General features: G+C 37.6%; 1 protein-coding gene across 2 annotated transcripts in view; it reads right to left on the bottom strand.

Moving 5' to 3' along the window:
• LOC101259295 (serine/threonine-protein kinase TOR) overlaps positions 1–17,633 on the bottom strand; it is a 35,355-nt gene that overhangs the window by 2,788 nt on the left and 14,934 nt on the right. For both annotated transcript variants that reach the window (XM_004230627.5, XM_010316867.4), the window contains exons 17-51: positions 17,369–17,551; positions 17,209–17,301; positions 17,015–17,050; positions 16,467–16,565; positions 16,276–16,374; positions 15,995–16,157; positions 15,785–15,909; positions 15,628–15,680; positions 14,927–15,050; positions 14,633–14,818; positions 13,549–13,701; positions 13,205–13,357; positions 11,933–12,004; positions 11,705–11,839; positions 11,554–11,615; positions 11,304–11,401; positions 10,772–10,881; positions 10,518–10,691; positions 10,357–10,422; positions 10,186–10,254; positions 9,981–10,094; positions 9,555–9,695; positions 9,312–9,440; positions 9,053–9,212; positions 8,711–8,925; positions 8,038–8,244; positions 6,873–6,986; positions 6,591–6,794; positions 5,091–5,171; positions 3,580–3,654; positions 1,215–1,281; positions 937–1,097; positions 609–782; positions 397–525; positions 200–283 (exon numbers count right to left, since the gene is read on the bottom strand). In XM_004230627.5, the coding sequence (XP_004230675.1) occupies positions 200–283; positions 397–525; positions 609–782; positions 937–1,097; positions 1,215–1,281; positions 3,580–3,654; positions 5,091–5,171; positions 6,591–6,794; positions 6,873–6,986; positions 8,038–8,244; positions 8,711–8,925; positions 9,053–9,212; positions 9,312–9,440; positions 9,555–9,695; positions 9,981–10,094; positions 10,186–10,254; positions 10,357–10,422; positions 10,518–10,691; positions 10,772–10,881; positions 11,304–11,401; positions 11,554–11,615; positions 11,705–11,839; positions 11,933–12,004; positions 13,205–13,357; positions 13,549–13,701; positions 14,633–14,818; positions 14,927–15,050; positions 15,628–15,680; positions 15,785–15,909; positions 15,995–16,157; positions 16,276–16,374; positions 16,467–16,565; positions 17,015–17,050; positions 17,209–17,301; positions 17,369–17,551 (4,308 nt within the window). The remainder of the gene's footprint in view (positions 1–199; positions 284–396; positions 526–608; positions 783–936; positions 1,098–1,214; positions 1,282–3,579; positions 3,655–5,090; positions 5,172–6,590; positions 6,795–6,872; positions 6,987–8,037; positions 8,245–8,710; positions 8,926–9,052; positions 9,213–9,311; positions 9,441–9,554; positions 9,696–9,980; positions 10,095–10,185; positions 10,255–10,356; positions 10,423–10,517; positions 10,692–10,771; positions 10,882–11,303; positions 11,402–11,553; positions 11,616–11,704; positions 11,840–11,932; positions 12,005–13,204; positions 13,358–13,548; positions 13,702–14,632; positions 14,819–14,926; positions 15,051–15,627; positions 15,681–15,784; positions 15,910–15,994; positions 16,158–16,275; positions 16,375–16,466; positions 16,566–17,014; positions 17,051–17,208; positions 17,302–17,368; positions 17,552–17,633) is intronic.

The following is a 17,633-nucleotide window of genomic DNA, read 5'->3' as shown; positions in this document are numbered from 1 at the left end:
TAAACACAACTCAACAGACTTACATTTCCTATATTTCTATAAAGAATAAAAACAGGTTACTGCTCATATAGCACACCCACCCCACAAGATGCATTAGATAACAGAGCAAATAAACAAATCAGAGAACATTGTTCTCGTCCAAACCTGAACAGAGAATAAGCTTCGAGAGAGGTTCTGAAGTAATACAAGGAACACATACCATGCTCATGACAGCCAAACTTCTTGTATAATTTGTTCTTCTGTCCAGCCAGACCTCAGAAGTGCGACTCTTTAACCAAAGAACCTATATGACCCAAAATAAATACCTTCAGACAAGCAATGAGCAGAAAGATTTTGCTAATATTTATCTACCAGGGATGTTATTTCAATTGGCAGAAAGTCTCATATAATACACACCCTTGATAAGTCATTCCCTTCTGTATTTTGCAGTGCATATTCAAACACCTCCACCTTAGCAATAAGTGGCAAATTATCATAATCCGGTGCAAAACTCAGCATCAATTTATGCTCTTGATTTAGGGTGATCTGTAAAATTGGAAGAATATACAACAATTAGAAAGAAATACTAGTTTCTTTCAAGCATAAAAAAGGTATTATGCTGAACAAACCTTCCGAGCATCCCTATATTCTCGAATAAGTTGGTGCAAGGTGTCACAATTTGGAACCCATTCTATCAGTCCACTATTAGGGGACAATGGAATGACATCATATCGTTGAATTGATAAATCTTTCTCTGCAGTCTTTCTCGAGTTCTCCAGCAAAGTATTAACCAGACCAAACAACTGGTGCATAGTAACAACACAGCGTATCTTTTAGTTCGAGGTTGAAGGAAGAGATGAAATAAAGCCTCACCAAATACTTAATAAACAGAGGTAGCAGAATCCCTGGAACCCACTTGCCTTTACAAAGCATAATTATATACCAGCAATTGCTAACCTGCATGACACGTTCATCTTGGCGTAAATCTTCATGCCCTTTGAGCAAGAAAGCATAGTCTTTTCCATCACTCCCATGGATTGTCAATTTACGAGGTCGTTGTTTGGATGTAATTACAACAAGTTGGGGTGCAAATGATGCAATTGTCACCACTGGTGTATCTGAGATGGCAAGTTTGAAGTTTGATAGAACAAAACATATCAATACAAACGCACAAAACTGGCTTAAGTAGTCGCTTAACCATGTTCGGGTGATAAGTTCAAACAACATAAGTATACCTGCTCGATAAGTTCCAGGAACAGCTAGCTCTAAATCTCGACATTCTAGCAACTCGGGGGAAACGGACTGGCATAAAAAAGTAAAATAATGTTATTTATGAATGTGAGAAATATAGGAAAAGAATATTATTGAATTGTGTATCTACATAATTAGATAGAGCCTATTTACACACACTAAACACAATCCTTTACCAAATAGGGAACTAAATACTATTCCCTATTCCTATTCCAACACTGCCCTCAAGTTGGTGCATACAAATCATATGTACCTATCTTGTTACAAATGTAATTAATACGAGGACCAATGAGGAATTTGTTGACATATCTGCAACTTGACCACTCCAGTTCACAAAATTGCCAGTCACTCTCAATGTGCTTAAAGTCTTGTCATGAAATACTGAATTTGATGCATGATGTCATCATGTCAATCAATCTCAATGTATTTGGTCTTCTGAAGAAATACTGGATTTGATACAGAATGTTGATAAAACACAGTGTGATCTACTATGTTGAACTTCTCAAACCAAGTTCAAGAAGACTGTTTCAAACCATAGAATGAACTGTGCAATCGACATACAAAGGCTACTAGACTCTTCCTAAGCAACAAAACCAGGTGGTTGCTTCATATAGACTAATTCACCGTGCAGCGGTTGCCACGAAGTGCTCAAAATTTGTGGTATAAAATATATGAATCGTATTGAAATCAATAGATGAGTCGAACTTGGATATGGAACAAGAAAGTCCGAAAAAATGGTCAGAACTTGCTCATGCATCAGAGTGTTAGAATTGATGGCGAAAAGTGGTCATAATATGAGTGTTGAGGATATAATCAAATAATAAAAGTATGCTCTCTCTAACAGCTTAAGCTTTTAGATGAGATGGTCACACACTGGAGAGGTCCTGCGATCGAATCTCACCGCCACCTAAAATTAAAAAAAGAATTTTCACGTGCTTGACCATGAAAAAGTATCAGACTCACACGTGCGGGTGTGTTTTGAGAATATAATTAAATAATAAAAGTGTGATCTCTCTAACAGTTTAAGCTTTTAGATGAGATTGAGATGGTTACACACTTCAACAATAAGAAAAAAGTTTATAGGGTATGGTCGAAATGATGACATGACCTTATTGAGAAAGATAATTATAAGGGTAGGGTCAGAATGATGGCCCAACCCAACTGAAAATAGAAATTATATAGGTAGGGTCGAAATAATTGCACAACCCTAGGCAAATCAGATTTGAGGAGTCACCAGAAAAATGAAACTATGGAAATCAAACCTGAAGAGTTACCAAAAAGAATACGCTGTTATGCAACTCGGATATGAGAAAGTAGTTTAGAAAAATCCACGATACTATGCAAAATAAATATGAAAAGTAGTCCGAAGAGATACTCGGTTCTACATAAATCAGATATGAAAAAAAAGTAACCATCGAAAAAATGACACGATGCCACACAAATTAAATATGAAAAAGTAATCACCGAAAAAGTGGCACAGTGCTACGCAGTCACGTGAAAGATGGCACGATGCTACAAAAATTAGATATAAGAAAGTAGTCACTGGAATGATGGCACGGTGCTAAAAAAATTAAATATGTTAAATAGTTACCGAAAGAATCACACGATACTAGACAAATTAAATTAAAAAAATAGTCACCGAAAAGATGGTACGGTGCTACACAAATTAGATACAAGAAAAGTCACATGAATGATGGCACGGTGCGACACAAATTAGATATAAAAAAAATAGTCATATGAAAGATACACGATGACCAACTTTTGCCAACATAATCATTGGCCAGACGGGCGGCACACATGGTAGCTACCCGTCGACAGCGGAAGCTCTTTGATTCTCTACCAAGATCGTAAAGGCTGTGATACCATGTGAGAAATATTGAAAAAGAATATTATTGAATAGTGTATCTACATTATAACATAGAGACCCTATGTAAAGATACTACAATACAATCATTTACCAAGTAGGTAACTAAGAGGGTGTTTGGCCTGGCTTAAAAGTTGGTCAAACCTACTCTTAAGTTGATTTTTGACTTTTGAAAGTGTTCGACAAATATAAAATAACTTAAAATAAATCAAAAAATGACTTAAAATAAGCCAGAAAGTGTTTGGCAAGGTTAAAAATAACTTAAATAAGTTTTAAAATCAAGAAGCGGGTCCCCGCTACTTATAATTTTTTTACTTAAAAGTCATCTCAGTTTGACTTTTTATTGACGTGAAAGCTAATTTTTTTAAACCAATTTAAACGGGCTGTAAATAATATTCCTGTTCTAAGCAGGATTATTCCACTTCTAAGAATGAATACGATGCAGAGACATTGATACCAATAACAAAACATAACATGCCGCTTACCTGTAAATCCAGCGTAGTGAGTGTTTGAAGCTGCTTATCTATCCGCCTGAATACATGGTAATAGAGATCCCAAGCCTACCAAAATGAAGATTTGACTAGTCAAATACTGGGCTGTCAACTATAGAAGTTTCCAGGAGACTTAACAGTACTTTTGTCAAAAGGAAAGAAAAATAAGTAGTTTCCAGTAGACTTAACAGTATTTTTGTCCAAAAAAAGAAGGAAGTAATTTCCAGTAGACTTATCAAAAAATAAAAAGTAGAAAACTGAAAGTCACAAGTAGAATTCGACTGGCAGAGTAAGGGATGTCAAAAAAAATATGAAGATACGAAAAGTCTGTTGTCCACATGGAGTATCCCTAAACAGGTCTGAACGAAAGTTTCTTGCGAACATTGGTCTAGGATGGGTAATCAAGCTATTTAATGCTATACTTAAAATGGTAGGATGCTTGATGTGTGGAGAAAAAGAAAGATTATCCTGATTCCAATTTATAATGAAGGAGATATTTGAAGTTGTATGATTATCATGGCATTAAGTTTGTGAGTCATATAAGCAATGGGAAAGAGTGGTAGATACAAAAGCCCTTTCTTGGTGTGAAGCTCTTTCTGTTTTGAGAAAAGCCAACGACTTAAAAGCCCCTCCCAAATTCCACCTCCCTCTATCCCCTTTTCAACTCTCTCCCACCCCTAGAACTCAGGATAACCGAAGTCTATACCCCAGTTCCCATTCTTCACCCTTTCTTCACACAAATTGTGACCCCATCCATATCAGCCATGTTACATTGAACATCAATTTATGTCCGCGTGTCTTCCAACTTCTTGAAGAAATTTAACCACAGGTGTGCCAAACTCCAGTGTTATTGATGGGCAGTAGTCCTCCCATTTCCTTCCATCGATACACCAAATTGACTCGTACCAACATTCCAGCATCAAAAACTCCTCTTCACTATCCATCAAGAATAAAGGGCTTTTTCTTCATTAGAAAATAAGAGGGAAATTTGAAGTCTCCTAACTGCAAGACATTCAGCTTTGAGGACAACATCCTATTATTCACCAAATGAGACAAAAAAAAATCCATTCAGGCATGTTCTGAAGAAGGTTTTTCTCCTGCTGAGTGTGTGGTGAAAATGCGGAAGGTGGCTCCTTTCTGATGTCTACTCTTCTACATCTTTCTTCTAGTTCCACAAATTGCCATTTCAAAACGTCTTAGGATGTTTGTAATTTAAGAATCAGAAATTCTAGAGACAAGTAAGAACATCTCTCTCTAAGCCAATTTATAGCTAGCAGAAAGGACCTCTCATAGCAATAAAGATCACAATTAGTTTCCTATAATAAAATTGTGAAGTGCACATCATCCAAATTACTAAGACGACAGGAATCTTGAAAAAACTTTTGGATACTTGGCACCGCCATTCATCACGTAGAAAATGCAAAATACCAAAATCACAGTTAAATAAGTAAAAGAGGGAAACAACGAGAGAGACAGTCAAGTGGAATTCAAGTTCAAAAGGGTACCTGTATTAATTCAGCATCTTTTCCTGTTCTCCGATACTTCATACAGCATTCATAGGCCTCCAACAACTCAATACGGTATGCCTGAAAAAGTAATGTTTCTATCCATCAGTTTAATCAAAATTGCAACTATAGGCAGACCAAGTTGTTAAGCCACACTATGAAAGTGTGGGCTTACATGGGAGAGAGTGGTGGAGTTTAGAATGAGGAGGGTTGTGTCTACTGCTGAGAACGCGTTCAAAATTCATGTAAGGATGATTTACTAAAGAAGCCTTTCATCCTAAGTTGCTCGGACTCGCGTGCTGATGTCCAATACTAGTGTGGATCTAGAGGTTGGATCCTTCACGATCTAATTTTTAAGATTCGGGGATATGGATCCATGTATGGATACGGGTGCGGAGATTCGCCTAAGAATAATTAAAATATCTAAAAATAGATTATAAATCCTAAATTATACGATATTTTGTGGAGAACTTGATGAGAATCCTAGAAGGAGATTAAGGAAAAAGGGTGACATAGAAATTTCTACATAAAAAGTATTTCATTTTCTTCATTTTCATCTTAGCTTTTGAATTGATTATAGAAATCATCCCAATTGACTTTAGTCAAAATACCATAATTGCTTGACCAAATGGGACATGGACCCCACAGCCACGTCGTGTCGACACGGGTCCGAAAGTGAAGAGTCCAAGCAACTTGCCTTTCATCTATTTCGTGCACCTCGACTAATTCCACGGGGTACATACTACACCTCCCACCCGCAACAGCGGTAACTCTGTCCACCAAGGCTAGAATAGACGGGAAGAAATCACCTAGTGTTTTTGTCTCTGGTGCGAATTAAACTTGAGACCTCATGGTACTCAGCCCACATCATTGACCAATAAGCCACACCCTTTGGCTTCTTTTTTTTTTTTTTGGGGGGGGGGGGGGGAGTTAAGTTGTTTTAGTGGCTGGAGAGGGCTTTAGATGAAGAAGAGTTAAGGGAAGCGGAGGACAAAGGCTTTCGGACTGAATGGTTTCAGTTTAACTTTCTCCCAACAGTGTTGGAGGACAGTTAAAGATGAGTTGATGGAGATTATTGCGCAATTCCAAAAATCTGGGGAATTTGAGAAAAGTCTTAATGCTAAATATATAACCATTGTGCCAAAGAAAGTGGAGCAATGAATTATAAGGGATTTTACACCTATTAGTCTGGTGGGAAGCATGTACAAGACTATAGTGGATTATTTGTTGTTGTTGTAGTCAATCCATCATTAAATAATAAGTACTCCCAATTAGTTAATGAAGTCCAAGAATAATTGATACCCAGGTAATGGTACGAAGATACCATACACAAAATCTAGCCCGAAGTAGTACAGGCAGTCAAACACATATCATAACATAAACATAACCACCCAAGCCCAGTATAAAAATAAATGGAAGGGCATGAAGAATCTACCAGACATTGTCAAAGTATCTTTGTCAAGAAAGAGCAAAAGCACATATTTTATTAGGAGCATTAACCTGGATGAATGCTTTCTCCTTCATAGTAGTATTATTCCGCATCGCTCCTTCCTCAAGCATTTCATGCAGAGGCTCTAACACCTTCAGCATGCCCTCAATGTTGTGTTCACCAAAATACAGACGACTGGCCTCTTCCAATGCCTCATGCCACATTTCATGCCAAAGTATTGCAACCCTGATAAGCTCCTTTGAGACAAGTTGGGCCTTCGAAATCAAGCAAATGTCAGAATGATAACTTAAAAGAAATTAACAAACAATCAGACTAAACAAGTTCCACTTCACCTGATCAACGAGTACGCCACTATGCTGCCTAACTTTATCAACCACCTCTTGAGCTGCAGCTCTGCGCAAATTGCTAATCGACTTACATGCCACAAGAAGTGGATACATAAGAGCCTGCAGATAAGGTCCACAATATATTAGAATTTTGAAAAAGCTAGTATATAAAGGCAGCCACAAGCAGAGAGAGACATACAATAATCTCACTTGCTCAGAACACGAAACAAAGTCCTTTAGTATCTGACAACTAAAATAACTTATAAGCACATGCCACGATACTTTGTTCCTAAAGGCTAAAACAAATGGTATGATTACCCTCTAAGGCTTTCTGATTTCACTTATTTTCGGTTAAGTTCTGTTAACAATGTACTCCCAGCATTCATTTATTTGCATGTGCAAGTGGATGTCCATCTTGACACCTCTCCCAGATACAACAGATAAACAAAACACCTATCAATATAGTAAGACTGCACATTGTTGTGTTTGTCCTAGTACATCCACATAGACATTTTATATCAACTAGGTTACTACACATAGAAACCTCTTGTGGGAAGAGAATGTCATCCCCTCTGTTTAGATTCATTTTCACTTATAATATATCTTGATTACGCTTATAAAGCTTCATGAATAGTGTCAACATGTAGTTGGCTACATATTACATGAACTTACCCTAGGGGACTAAGAAACGACACACATGACTATCTTGAAGAGAATAGAACTGCAGTAGCCTAAGATGACAACACCACCTCCTCAATCCCAAACTGATTAGGGTTGGTGGTATGAACTGAACAGGTCATAATTTTCAAAAAAATAAATTACAGCGGAATGTCCAGGCACTCTTCACATGTTTCATTCAACTGATAATGCTAACTACTTGACTATCTGTAGATTTGTAGATAATGACTGACAGCTCAGCCATGAATCTTTTATAGCAGGTCTTCCTATTTAACAGTTTAAGAATGGTCTGTATATTGGCTTATAAGGAGGTCAGATATCAAACAGATTAACCCAATAACAGTAAATAGAAACACGAGCAATTCACAATTAGGTGTTAAAAGAGAAGTTTAGAGGGACAAAGTGCAGGGGAAAGTGAATGTCGTGTGAAAACAGTGACGACTAGATAGCAAAATCATAGTTCTTATTTTTTATTAAAAGAAAAAGCAAAAACCTGTGGATGACTCTGTCCAATTCGAACTAACAAGGACTGTATCAGTTCTCTGACAGCATGGTTATTTGAATGTATCCGTGCGATAATCTGAGGTAAAACAACCAACCATGTGTTGATGTTAACATGTGTGAATCCTTTCTGTAATGCCATTTGGACCTCAGAAGTAGCTCCATGGTTGAACCACAAAGTAAGAAGACGAAGAATATCCTGAAACCCAGAAACATAACCATAAATAAAGTAAATCAATAATATAATGGAAGTCAATGGTGATCAATAGTGAATCTAACAGGGTTGCTGGATAACCAGGTAAATATGACAACGCTGAAAATTAAATTCAACAAATACATAAATTCAGTTAGGAGTATTGAGTTTCATCAGATAAACAGATATTTTCATCTTGACAAACACGTGCAAAGATGCAAAATGAATTGGTTAGAAAAATATATTTTTGTAGAGTATGTGGAACATGTTTAAAAGACACGTGAGCTTATAATATAGCAAGAAACCAGCTAGAAAAGGGACACCATGTCACAGCAAGGATACTAAATGCTAAGCAACCAGTAAGCTCAATAAGAAAGACATTAAGCGACAAGGACAAACCAGTGACACCTCAACATCACACCAGGTAGTCTTTTAACAACTGAATTAAATTAGCTGTAGATTCAGATATAACCTGTAAACTATCATCAACACCCTTAGCATGTGCTCCGCAAGCTATAGAGTGAAAATAACCAGTTACGGCAGCAACAACAAACTGTGCAGCAATATTTGCAAAACCTCTTAGAGTGTAATGAGACATCACTGCTGTATTGAAAAGTGCCCAAGTATGCCATGCTTTTCCCCACTTCGTTGCACAGTGAGTAGCATTTCTAAATGCACTAAGGATTTCTGACAAGGTCAATATGATCCAAGAAACAGTCGTTAGAAGTAACATCATCAAGCTGTCACACCATCAAGTATAAAGCCTCACTATCTTTTCTTTTGAGAGGGAAAGTGGAGTGTCTTCACATTTTACCTTGTATAGAATCATCATCCAAACCAGGAGAAAGTGCCCACTTCCAAGTGCCGAGTCTGAGGTATATACGAGCAACAAGTGGCGCACCAGAAGAAGCAACTAATGCATTCTGCATTACTGGTTGCAGAGTAGCTGTTCTCGAGAGGTCCATAGCAAGGTCCTTCAATATCAAAATTAAATGACAGCGCATGAAGAAGCATGAACATGATATTTACTTCTTGTGATACGTAATGTGATCGTAATTTTACAAGTGCAATACCTGCAACCTAGCAAAGGCTTCCTTTCGCTTATGATCCTCACCAAGTGACCATTGGTACTTTAAGTATGCTAGCATCACCTGAGGGGGGCCGTGATACCGCACAGTTGCAGGAGTCGTTTCAGGATCAAACTGTAGGATAAAAAGGAGTCATAAACATGCAGTCTCACAAGTAGATCTATTAAAAAAAAGATATAACACAAGGCAACACACGCTTTTATCCACAACCCAGGGTAAATTACTGACCTGTAAGAGTTTAATCAACGTAGATCTCGCTTGGCTAATTCTGCCATTTTTCCGGCAGAGTGATGCAAACTTGATCCATGTTTCTATATCTTCTGTAGGAGGCAATACAAGTGCCCTCACAGCTAAAAGTGCTTGCCAGACCTGCAAAAAATAAGAATATGTTGCAGATAATAGAGGCAGAATGCTCAGAAAAATGATCTGCCAAAGGAATAAGAACTTATAACTCAGAGAGAGAGCATGGAATCACATAAAGACAGGAAAAAGGACCAGCCAGAGAGTTTTTGTAGGACACCATGAGTTTGAGAATAAATACGAAGGCCATAACTAGTCACCCAAGCTCAAGCATTTCCGGATTGAAAACATCAAAAATTCATGATTGGACAACCAATATGCAACTCACTCACTGAAGGAAGTTATGAAGTTTACCTCGACATTTCTTTTTGCACCCTTTATGCGCTCATTCCACATATTGCGAACAAGGGCTCTTCTTCCTTCAGCAACAGGGTTTCCCGTAGGAGGAAGAGTACAGTACTCAATGACCTAATTAGAATGAGATGAAAATAGATTCTCAGATCATTAAAAATCACAAAAAAAAAATCACCTAATAGAAAAGGCAAAAAACATATATCACCTCTTCTAATTCAGAAAGCTGTTGAACGCGAACCATGTTGCTGTAAGCACGTTCATAGCTCTCAAGAACCTAGATGAATTAACAAAGAATTGTGCTATAAAATCCTGTATAAGTCATCAAATGAGTATAAAAATGGAGGAGATGAGGAGATAATGAGATGAAGAAACAAACCAGTGCAGCAAGCTCGGTTGCCAAACATTTCCTTGCTCTTTCAACATATTCACGTGCTTCGTCGTACTGATGGAAGAAGGGGTGCAAGTACAAAGATTACACTAGAGCAGAGCACGTCACAACATCAAAACAAATGAACGAGTAAAAAATGGACGGACTACCTTCCCTCGACGAACTAGAAGAACGGCCCTATAAAAGGTGCCATTACTACTTCCATCACCGCTGGAAGCAGTATTTCCCAAGACTCGGAGTTTGGTTTCATCACCATCATCAAGCCGAGAAACATATTCTGCCATCTGATCCCACTCACCCATGTTCCAGGCAGCATTAGCAGCCTAAAATAGTCCAAAACATGCATTCACTATGATTATCCAAATAACAAAAGCTATCAGATATTACATATAAGTTGACAAACCATTGGTGCCATTTCCAGTCGAGCTGCTGGCTCAGCTGGCGTCCAGTATTCCTTACAAAGATTGTTAAGCTCCTCCCACCGAGCTAGAGCAGCAAGGCATCGCATACGTCCTTAAGGAAACACAAAGAAGGATATAGATCGTCATCATCAGAATAAAGAGCATACAAGACGAATAAAATTCACTTCTTCAACATGAACCAGATGCATAACACAACCCAATTCCACAGGCCAACTAGCATTCATTTAAGCCACCAAGCAATTTAAGAACAAGCGACGAAACAAATTTCACTGAAAGAATGAATTCAATTACCACTTGGAACCGTTACAGTATTACATCAGGTGGTTAGAGGGGGTCAATCAATTTCCTTTACTCCTTTTTTCAGAGAATGAAACTCAAAAGTGAAGGTCACTACTCTTTGAAGGAAAACTCGGATCTAGCATATGATCTATCACTAGGATCAAATATCTTCAGTAGTTCTGCAAGTAGAATTCGTAGACCAGATTATGCAGTAACTGTTCCAATAATACAAACCTAGAGTAGCATCCAAACAAAGATGTGGACTCGAAGCTTGTGACGCCTTGGCAGTGTATGCTTTAAGAGCATCATCCCAGCGTTGCAACTTCTCATACCTTAAAAATCAACAAATAGCAATGACATTAGTGAAGGAGAAGATACATTTGAGACCATCATTTCACGTTAAAGCTTGTGCAGCCTATAGTAACTAACTAAAGAATGAGCTGCCATTAAAACAGTCACAACAGAAGGTAACAATCAACAGTACCATGACTCTTTCAACTGAACCCCCAAATGCTGCTGAGCATATGTTAATATTCCAACAGCTGCCTGAAGATGTCAAGCATGATTAAGTTTAATCACCAGGAAGTCAGTATGAAACATATATAAGCTACGACAAACAACTAAGAAATCACGACCTCATATTGATGTAATTGATTATTTATATGGATTAGAGCTTCAACAACAGCAACAGGATTTGCATCCCTCCTATTTGAAAGTGCGCCTTCAAATTCCATTTCCTTGTAGTGTAGGGCCTTTGCAAATGCTCGACACTGAGAGGAAGAGCTCATTATGGATACTAGTTAACTAATAACAGCAGACGGTATATTTACCAATCAACTGCACAATGTGTTAAAAAAAACCACCTTCTCCGCTAGAGCACCCAGCAGACGGATATCTATAGGAAGGGGTCTCTCATCATGTTCCATAAACTCCGCCTGGAAAGTACAATTAGCCAAACTAAAATAAAAATGATAGTACTGCAGCTTTACTGATAAAAAATTTAGCACTGCAGCTTTACAGAGGACAGATTACTATCTTACGATGCAACTCCATATCTATTGAGCAATCATTTCCAAAAAACATTGGCAATCACCCCAGTAAAGAATATGAGAGTTTTGATAAGAAAGAAAATCAGAAACAGTTGGTTCCCTCTAATTTGACTACACCCATACTAATCATCCACTTGATATCATCCTTTCTAGGATGATCACTTTATTGCTAGTTAATTCCATCCTTGGTCTATATGTTCTCCTAAGTCTCAACTCTTTTTTAGAAAGGTAGCAGCTCTCCTTAGCCCTTAGTATTCACTTTTGAGTCACTTCACTAGAACATCACTTATTCCCACAATTCCTTTCACGCGTTGAAATGCCCAAAACACAGCTTCATACTTGTCCTAGAGGAACTAATGTCATAAACCAAAAAATATGTCAATAGCGACTGTATTTTGTACCAAGCGCTCTCTTCGCCCAAACAACCTCCACGGACCTTTACAGCATTTTTTTCAAAAAAAAGTATGAACCTTATTGCAAGTAGATTTCCTCTCAGATACAAATCAACAAACTTTCAGCCTATAAAACCCTAAAAGAGGCCCACAAGTATGATCCAATATCAAGTTCTAGGAACAAACACAACTTTTAGAGCTTAGGCTACCCCTCTATCAACATTAAGCACCGCAAAAGGAAACAACTAGAATTTATCGCATGCATCAGGTAAAACCACAGCACAATCCAGATAATGATTCCATATAATTCTCTACCCCCCCCCCTTTCCCCCCCAAAAAAGAACATGGTAAATCATAACTCAAAGACTACGAGATCTAACTACTACCATTATGATTTAATGTGTGCGCTGTAAATCTCTGAGCACTTCTACTCTTTCTAGGAACATCACAATTACAGGAAAAAGGGAGGGAATATCTTGTTAAGGTAATTATTCTGGAGATCCTATATTCAAACAGTCTGAACATGTAAGGGGACAGTCAATCTTCTTGTATACATAAGTTGATTCTCCTACAATCCTGTATATGAAGAAACATGTAATACCTCTATTTTGAACTCAAATTTCAATAACACCGTCATTTCGTGAGAATATCTATGGATCAATATCTTCAAAATTGAAGAACGTGATAGACTAACCAAGTTCAGAAGTGTAGCAAGAATTTCAGGTGGGATATTTGGAGAAGAAAACGCCATTTCTAAACTCCGTACGAGCTGCCTTTGACTGGCCTCGTTAAGTTGTGACCAGCAACTAACAAAACCTGCAGCAAACAGCTCCCGCCCAACAAAAGGCTGCAAAAGTTCAACATTAGAAAAAAAGAAAGACAACTAGAAGCACTTCTATATTTCTGGAATTTCCTCTTTTTAGAAAGTCTTTTAGCTTTTGTTTTTTTCTTAAGAACAATGAAAAAGAGGTTTTCTATTTATTTATTTTTGAGATAAAAGGTATCTGATGAGGAAGAGGATGTTGAAGAGGGTAATACCTGTAGTTGAGCCAGTCTTGCACATGTTCTTAATGCTGGACTAGGTGATTCTTTCAAAAGTTCAATGCTGAAATGTCTCATCCACTCTGCCCAATCCTCTTTAGTACTCCGTTGAGAAGCCTCACCAGCGGTACGCAATCTGCCATCATTGACCTACATAAATGTATTTTAGAGTCTATATTCCCAATTCAACATCGTCAAAATTTGAAGAAAAGTAACAGAAAAATTATTCAAATAGAAGGGAGAAATAGAAACAAAAATTCAATAATTCCTGCTACAACTCAAAGTACAGGCCGACCTTCATATTAAAATTCTGCTTTCTTGGGATACCTAAGGAATCCCTTTTTTTTTCCTTGCTTTACGAAAAATTAGTGAAATATCATTAAAATAAATCAAGATGTTAACAAAACATCTAACTTTTAAGGAACTTCTAGAATTTCAGATACCATCAGAACAAATGTGACTCCTTTCAGCCGAAATACACAAAATACAAGCAGGCATCATATCCAGATGTTCTTCTTGGCTTTATCAACTTTCCAAGCACCCCATGATTCATAGACATCTCTAACATTATATGGCATAGACCATTTCAGCACAAAGAGTAATTTCTATTTTCTTTTCTTTTTTGGGGATCATCAATATGTCCCCAAACCCTTTTATTTTCTTCTGCTAAATAAGAATTATCTCCCATGTTAGTAAGGAAAAGACAAGGGGAAGTAACTTTATTCCAACAAGTAAATGAGTTTCATAACCCTTCATGTCAGCATTTTCAGCTCCTTCAAAATTGGATAGACAAGAGGGAATATAAATCTTCTTCCCCAACAACATATCAAATAACTAATCTGCTACTTATTGCAAAGAGCTATGAACAATTACTTCCCCTCTTCTTCTTCTTCTTCTTTTTTTTTTGGGGTGGGGTGGGGGTGGGGTTCTTTCGTTTTGGGTGATGGTGCTATTATAGTTAGTTATGACTTATGAGAGTGCTAAACGACTGAAGGTAGTCAGAAAGGATTTCATCCCTACCATCAAGTACAACAATTTTAAGTCCCAGTGTATCACAAACAAAAGAAGACTAAAAAATTACCTGATGGTTTCTGAGCTGCTTCTGCATGTCGGTCCCAACCTCATAGAGGTCACTCTCTCCATCACTTAAAGGATCACTGATGACCTCAACCGGCAGCCGCCGATTTAATCTCTGAGCTGTGGTGCTCCCAAAAATCAGTGGCTCGCGTTTTTCCACTCGTCCCTGGATCTCTTCAAATTCCTTGTGCTGTATATGAAAAATTAATCGTATCAATAACAAATCCCCAGCAGTATAACTTTAAGCCTTTATAATGTTATAGTAGTGACAGGGAGAACCCCAAAAATCAATGCAGACCTGCAGCCTATGTTTAACCATAAGCTTATGAATAGAAGGAATAAAAATGGTGAAGTCCTCTCCAAGAGCATGAGCTAGGCAACAAAGTGCATCAATAGCATCTTTCCTGAGCTCTTCTTTGTTTCTGTGAATGGAAGGGAGCACCCACAATTTATCAACACAAACTTGAAGAAAGTATTGCAGAAATCACGTAGTACAAAGCTTTTATCAAGTCCAAATTCACAGTTCAGTCTGCTTTAGATTAAAATAGAAAGGATAAGGTCAAAAACGATGAGATAAAATCAACTGAGTTTTGGAAAACAGCAGCTGGCAATTGTTCGTGACATAAGGAAAGGAGTTGCATTCAAAATGAAGTTTAGACAGACATGAGAAAAATTCTTGCAATATTGACTGAAATTGGAACACTAATAAAATGATTTAAATTTTTAATGTTTGCTTCACAATTTTCCAGCCATTTGTGACAAATTACTGGATGACCTTCAGTAAAAGGAATCAGAAGCTACAATTAGTGTACACTACAAAGTAATAAATCAAAGTTTAAGGTTCACTTCTATATAAGTATGCGAGTGTAGATACAAATGGGTGAGAACAACATCAAAACCCACAAACAGTATATCTCATTTCATTTGTTATCTATTGATTCTAAGAAAATAAGTTTCATATATTATCAGTGATATTAATGTGAGGGAGACAAATCAAACCCGTCCAAGACAAGCTTCAAGTGATGCACGAGCGATGATATGTGTCCAGTAACCTGCAAAATGGAAATGAAGAGAAAAGGAAAAGGAATTAGGAAATCAGGCAATCAAATGGAAACAATGAAACTTAGAAGCACTTCCTTAGTCCCTTAACACCAACCTGCACACAAGGTATCAATCTTGTAAGAGTTCTGATTGCACCACGTCTTACTTCTACTGAAGCGTCCACTTTAAACAACCGAATAAGTGCAGGAAAAAGAAGATGCATATGCTCATCTAATGTCCCTGCACATTAAGGTGAGACAACTACCATCAACATCAAAGTGATACTAACCAAGGGATGGACCAGAAACAACCAAGGAAGACTAACCACCAAAAACTTCAAGGGTGTGGAGAATAGGAATAACATATGTGTAGTCATTAAACCTCTCCGCATCAGTAAGAACTTGAATACAACAGGGAAGTATATCAGGAAGATACTTTCTGAATTCATCGTTGAGTGCCAAGCAAAGTTGCTCAACGAGATGCAGAATCTAAAACAACAAAAGAAAACGACCAGTAAGATCATTAACCAAAGCATCTGATTATAATGCCCTACACCAAATATATGAGCAGTATATTAATACCAACTGAAACTACTACTATTCTTACAGGAGCAATGTGGACAGGTCTGTTCGCAGCAGGCAAGCTGAACGATGACCACAATTCTGAAATCAGAGAGAGCAACTCTGGCAGATATTTACGGATGTGCTACAAACAAAAAAATCATTCAACAGACCTTAAGAAAATAACAAATCCAAAAGAACAAGAAGACTGACAATATAATTAAAAGGAAATATTACCTGTCGTGCAATAGATACCAAGGTTCCAAGTTTCCATGTTATAAATTCCTTTAGACCATCCTCACATATGCGTACAATGTGAAAGAGATCAGGTAAAACCTACAGAAATATAAAAGATGCAATCATAAAATTAGCATCTCTGATATAATCATCCACAACTAATGTTTGGAAAAAGAAGGTTATACCAATTACAAGCAACAAAATTCACTATGTTCTGCTCAAATTTTCAACTTCCCCGTGTCATTAGTTGGTTGTCCCCTACTTTTATAAGTTAAAAAGTAAAGATCTGACATATTTATTCAGGTTATTTTTCTCTTTCACCTTTGCTCTGTAAAAGGGTGCAAAAATGGGAGGGTTTGCCGGGCATGGACAGCCAGGTGAACTTTTTTGTGACATGCTAAAGAACCACATTTAATGAAACACCAGGGGAAGGATGAACTCACATTTTCAAACATAAACATCCAGCCAAATTGATAAAGTAAACTATACGATGGAATGCGAGCAACAATTCACGTATATATCCTCGTTAGGTGAGATAGTGGACTAACCTTAGGCAAATAAGGGACACACCCGAGGCCCATTGACTATACATGCAAAAGTCAGAAGACAAAAACAAATAAGTGTCCCAGGACTACCAATGTCAAAAGAAGAAACAGGCAATGCAGGATAATAATAACAGAATCCTGCTTAAGAAACAGTTATAAAACAATGAGAAATGAGGTGCCCAACTGAGTCTCCAGACCTTGAAAATAAACATAAGAGATCCAACTACTTTCTGGTGGTAACTTGACAGAGATGGATCCCTGAGAATCCGCATGAGTGAGTTGATAGCAACCTGCAGCAGTAGAAGCCAATTAGGAAATCCATAAAAGGAAACAATAAGTTGAAGGTTTAAGTCTCACAGTGGAATAATAATCCTCAGATGTTGCAAAGGATGGCCAGAGATCCGTAGGCAATTCATCCATGGATCTTATATGTTGACCAGGATCACCAGTCACCCGTGTAACTTCACCATGGGATCCAGGTAAGCTTTGCTGATTGCGCTTGTGCACATGGGGATCTAAAGCACCCATGATGCCGAGAACCTGCAAAATTCATCCTCAATGAACTTAAGTACTGACTAATCCAAAGAAAACATATATATTGGACCAACAGGATTACAGTTAC

This window comes from Solanum lycopersicum, chromosome 1 (assembly GCF_036512215.1).
Source record: "Solanum lycopersicum chromosome 1, SLM_r2.1".
NCBI lineage: Eukaryota > Viridiplantae > Streptophyta > Magnoliopsida > Solanales > Solanaceae > Solanum > Solanum lycopersicum.
Note: the sequence above shows the minus strand (reverse complement) of the source record. Positions and strands in the feature narration are given on the sequence as shown.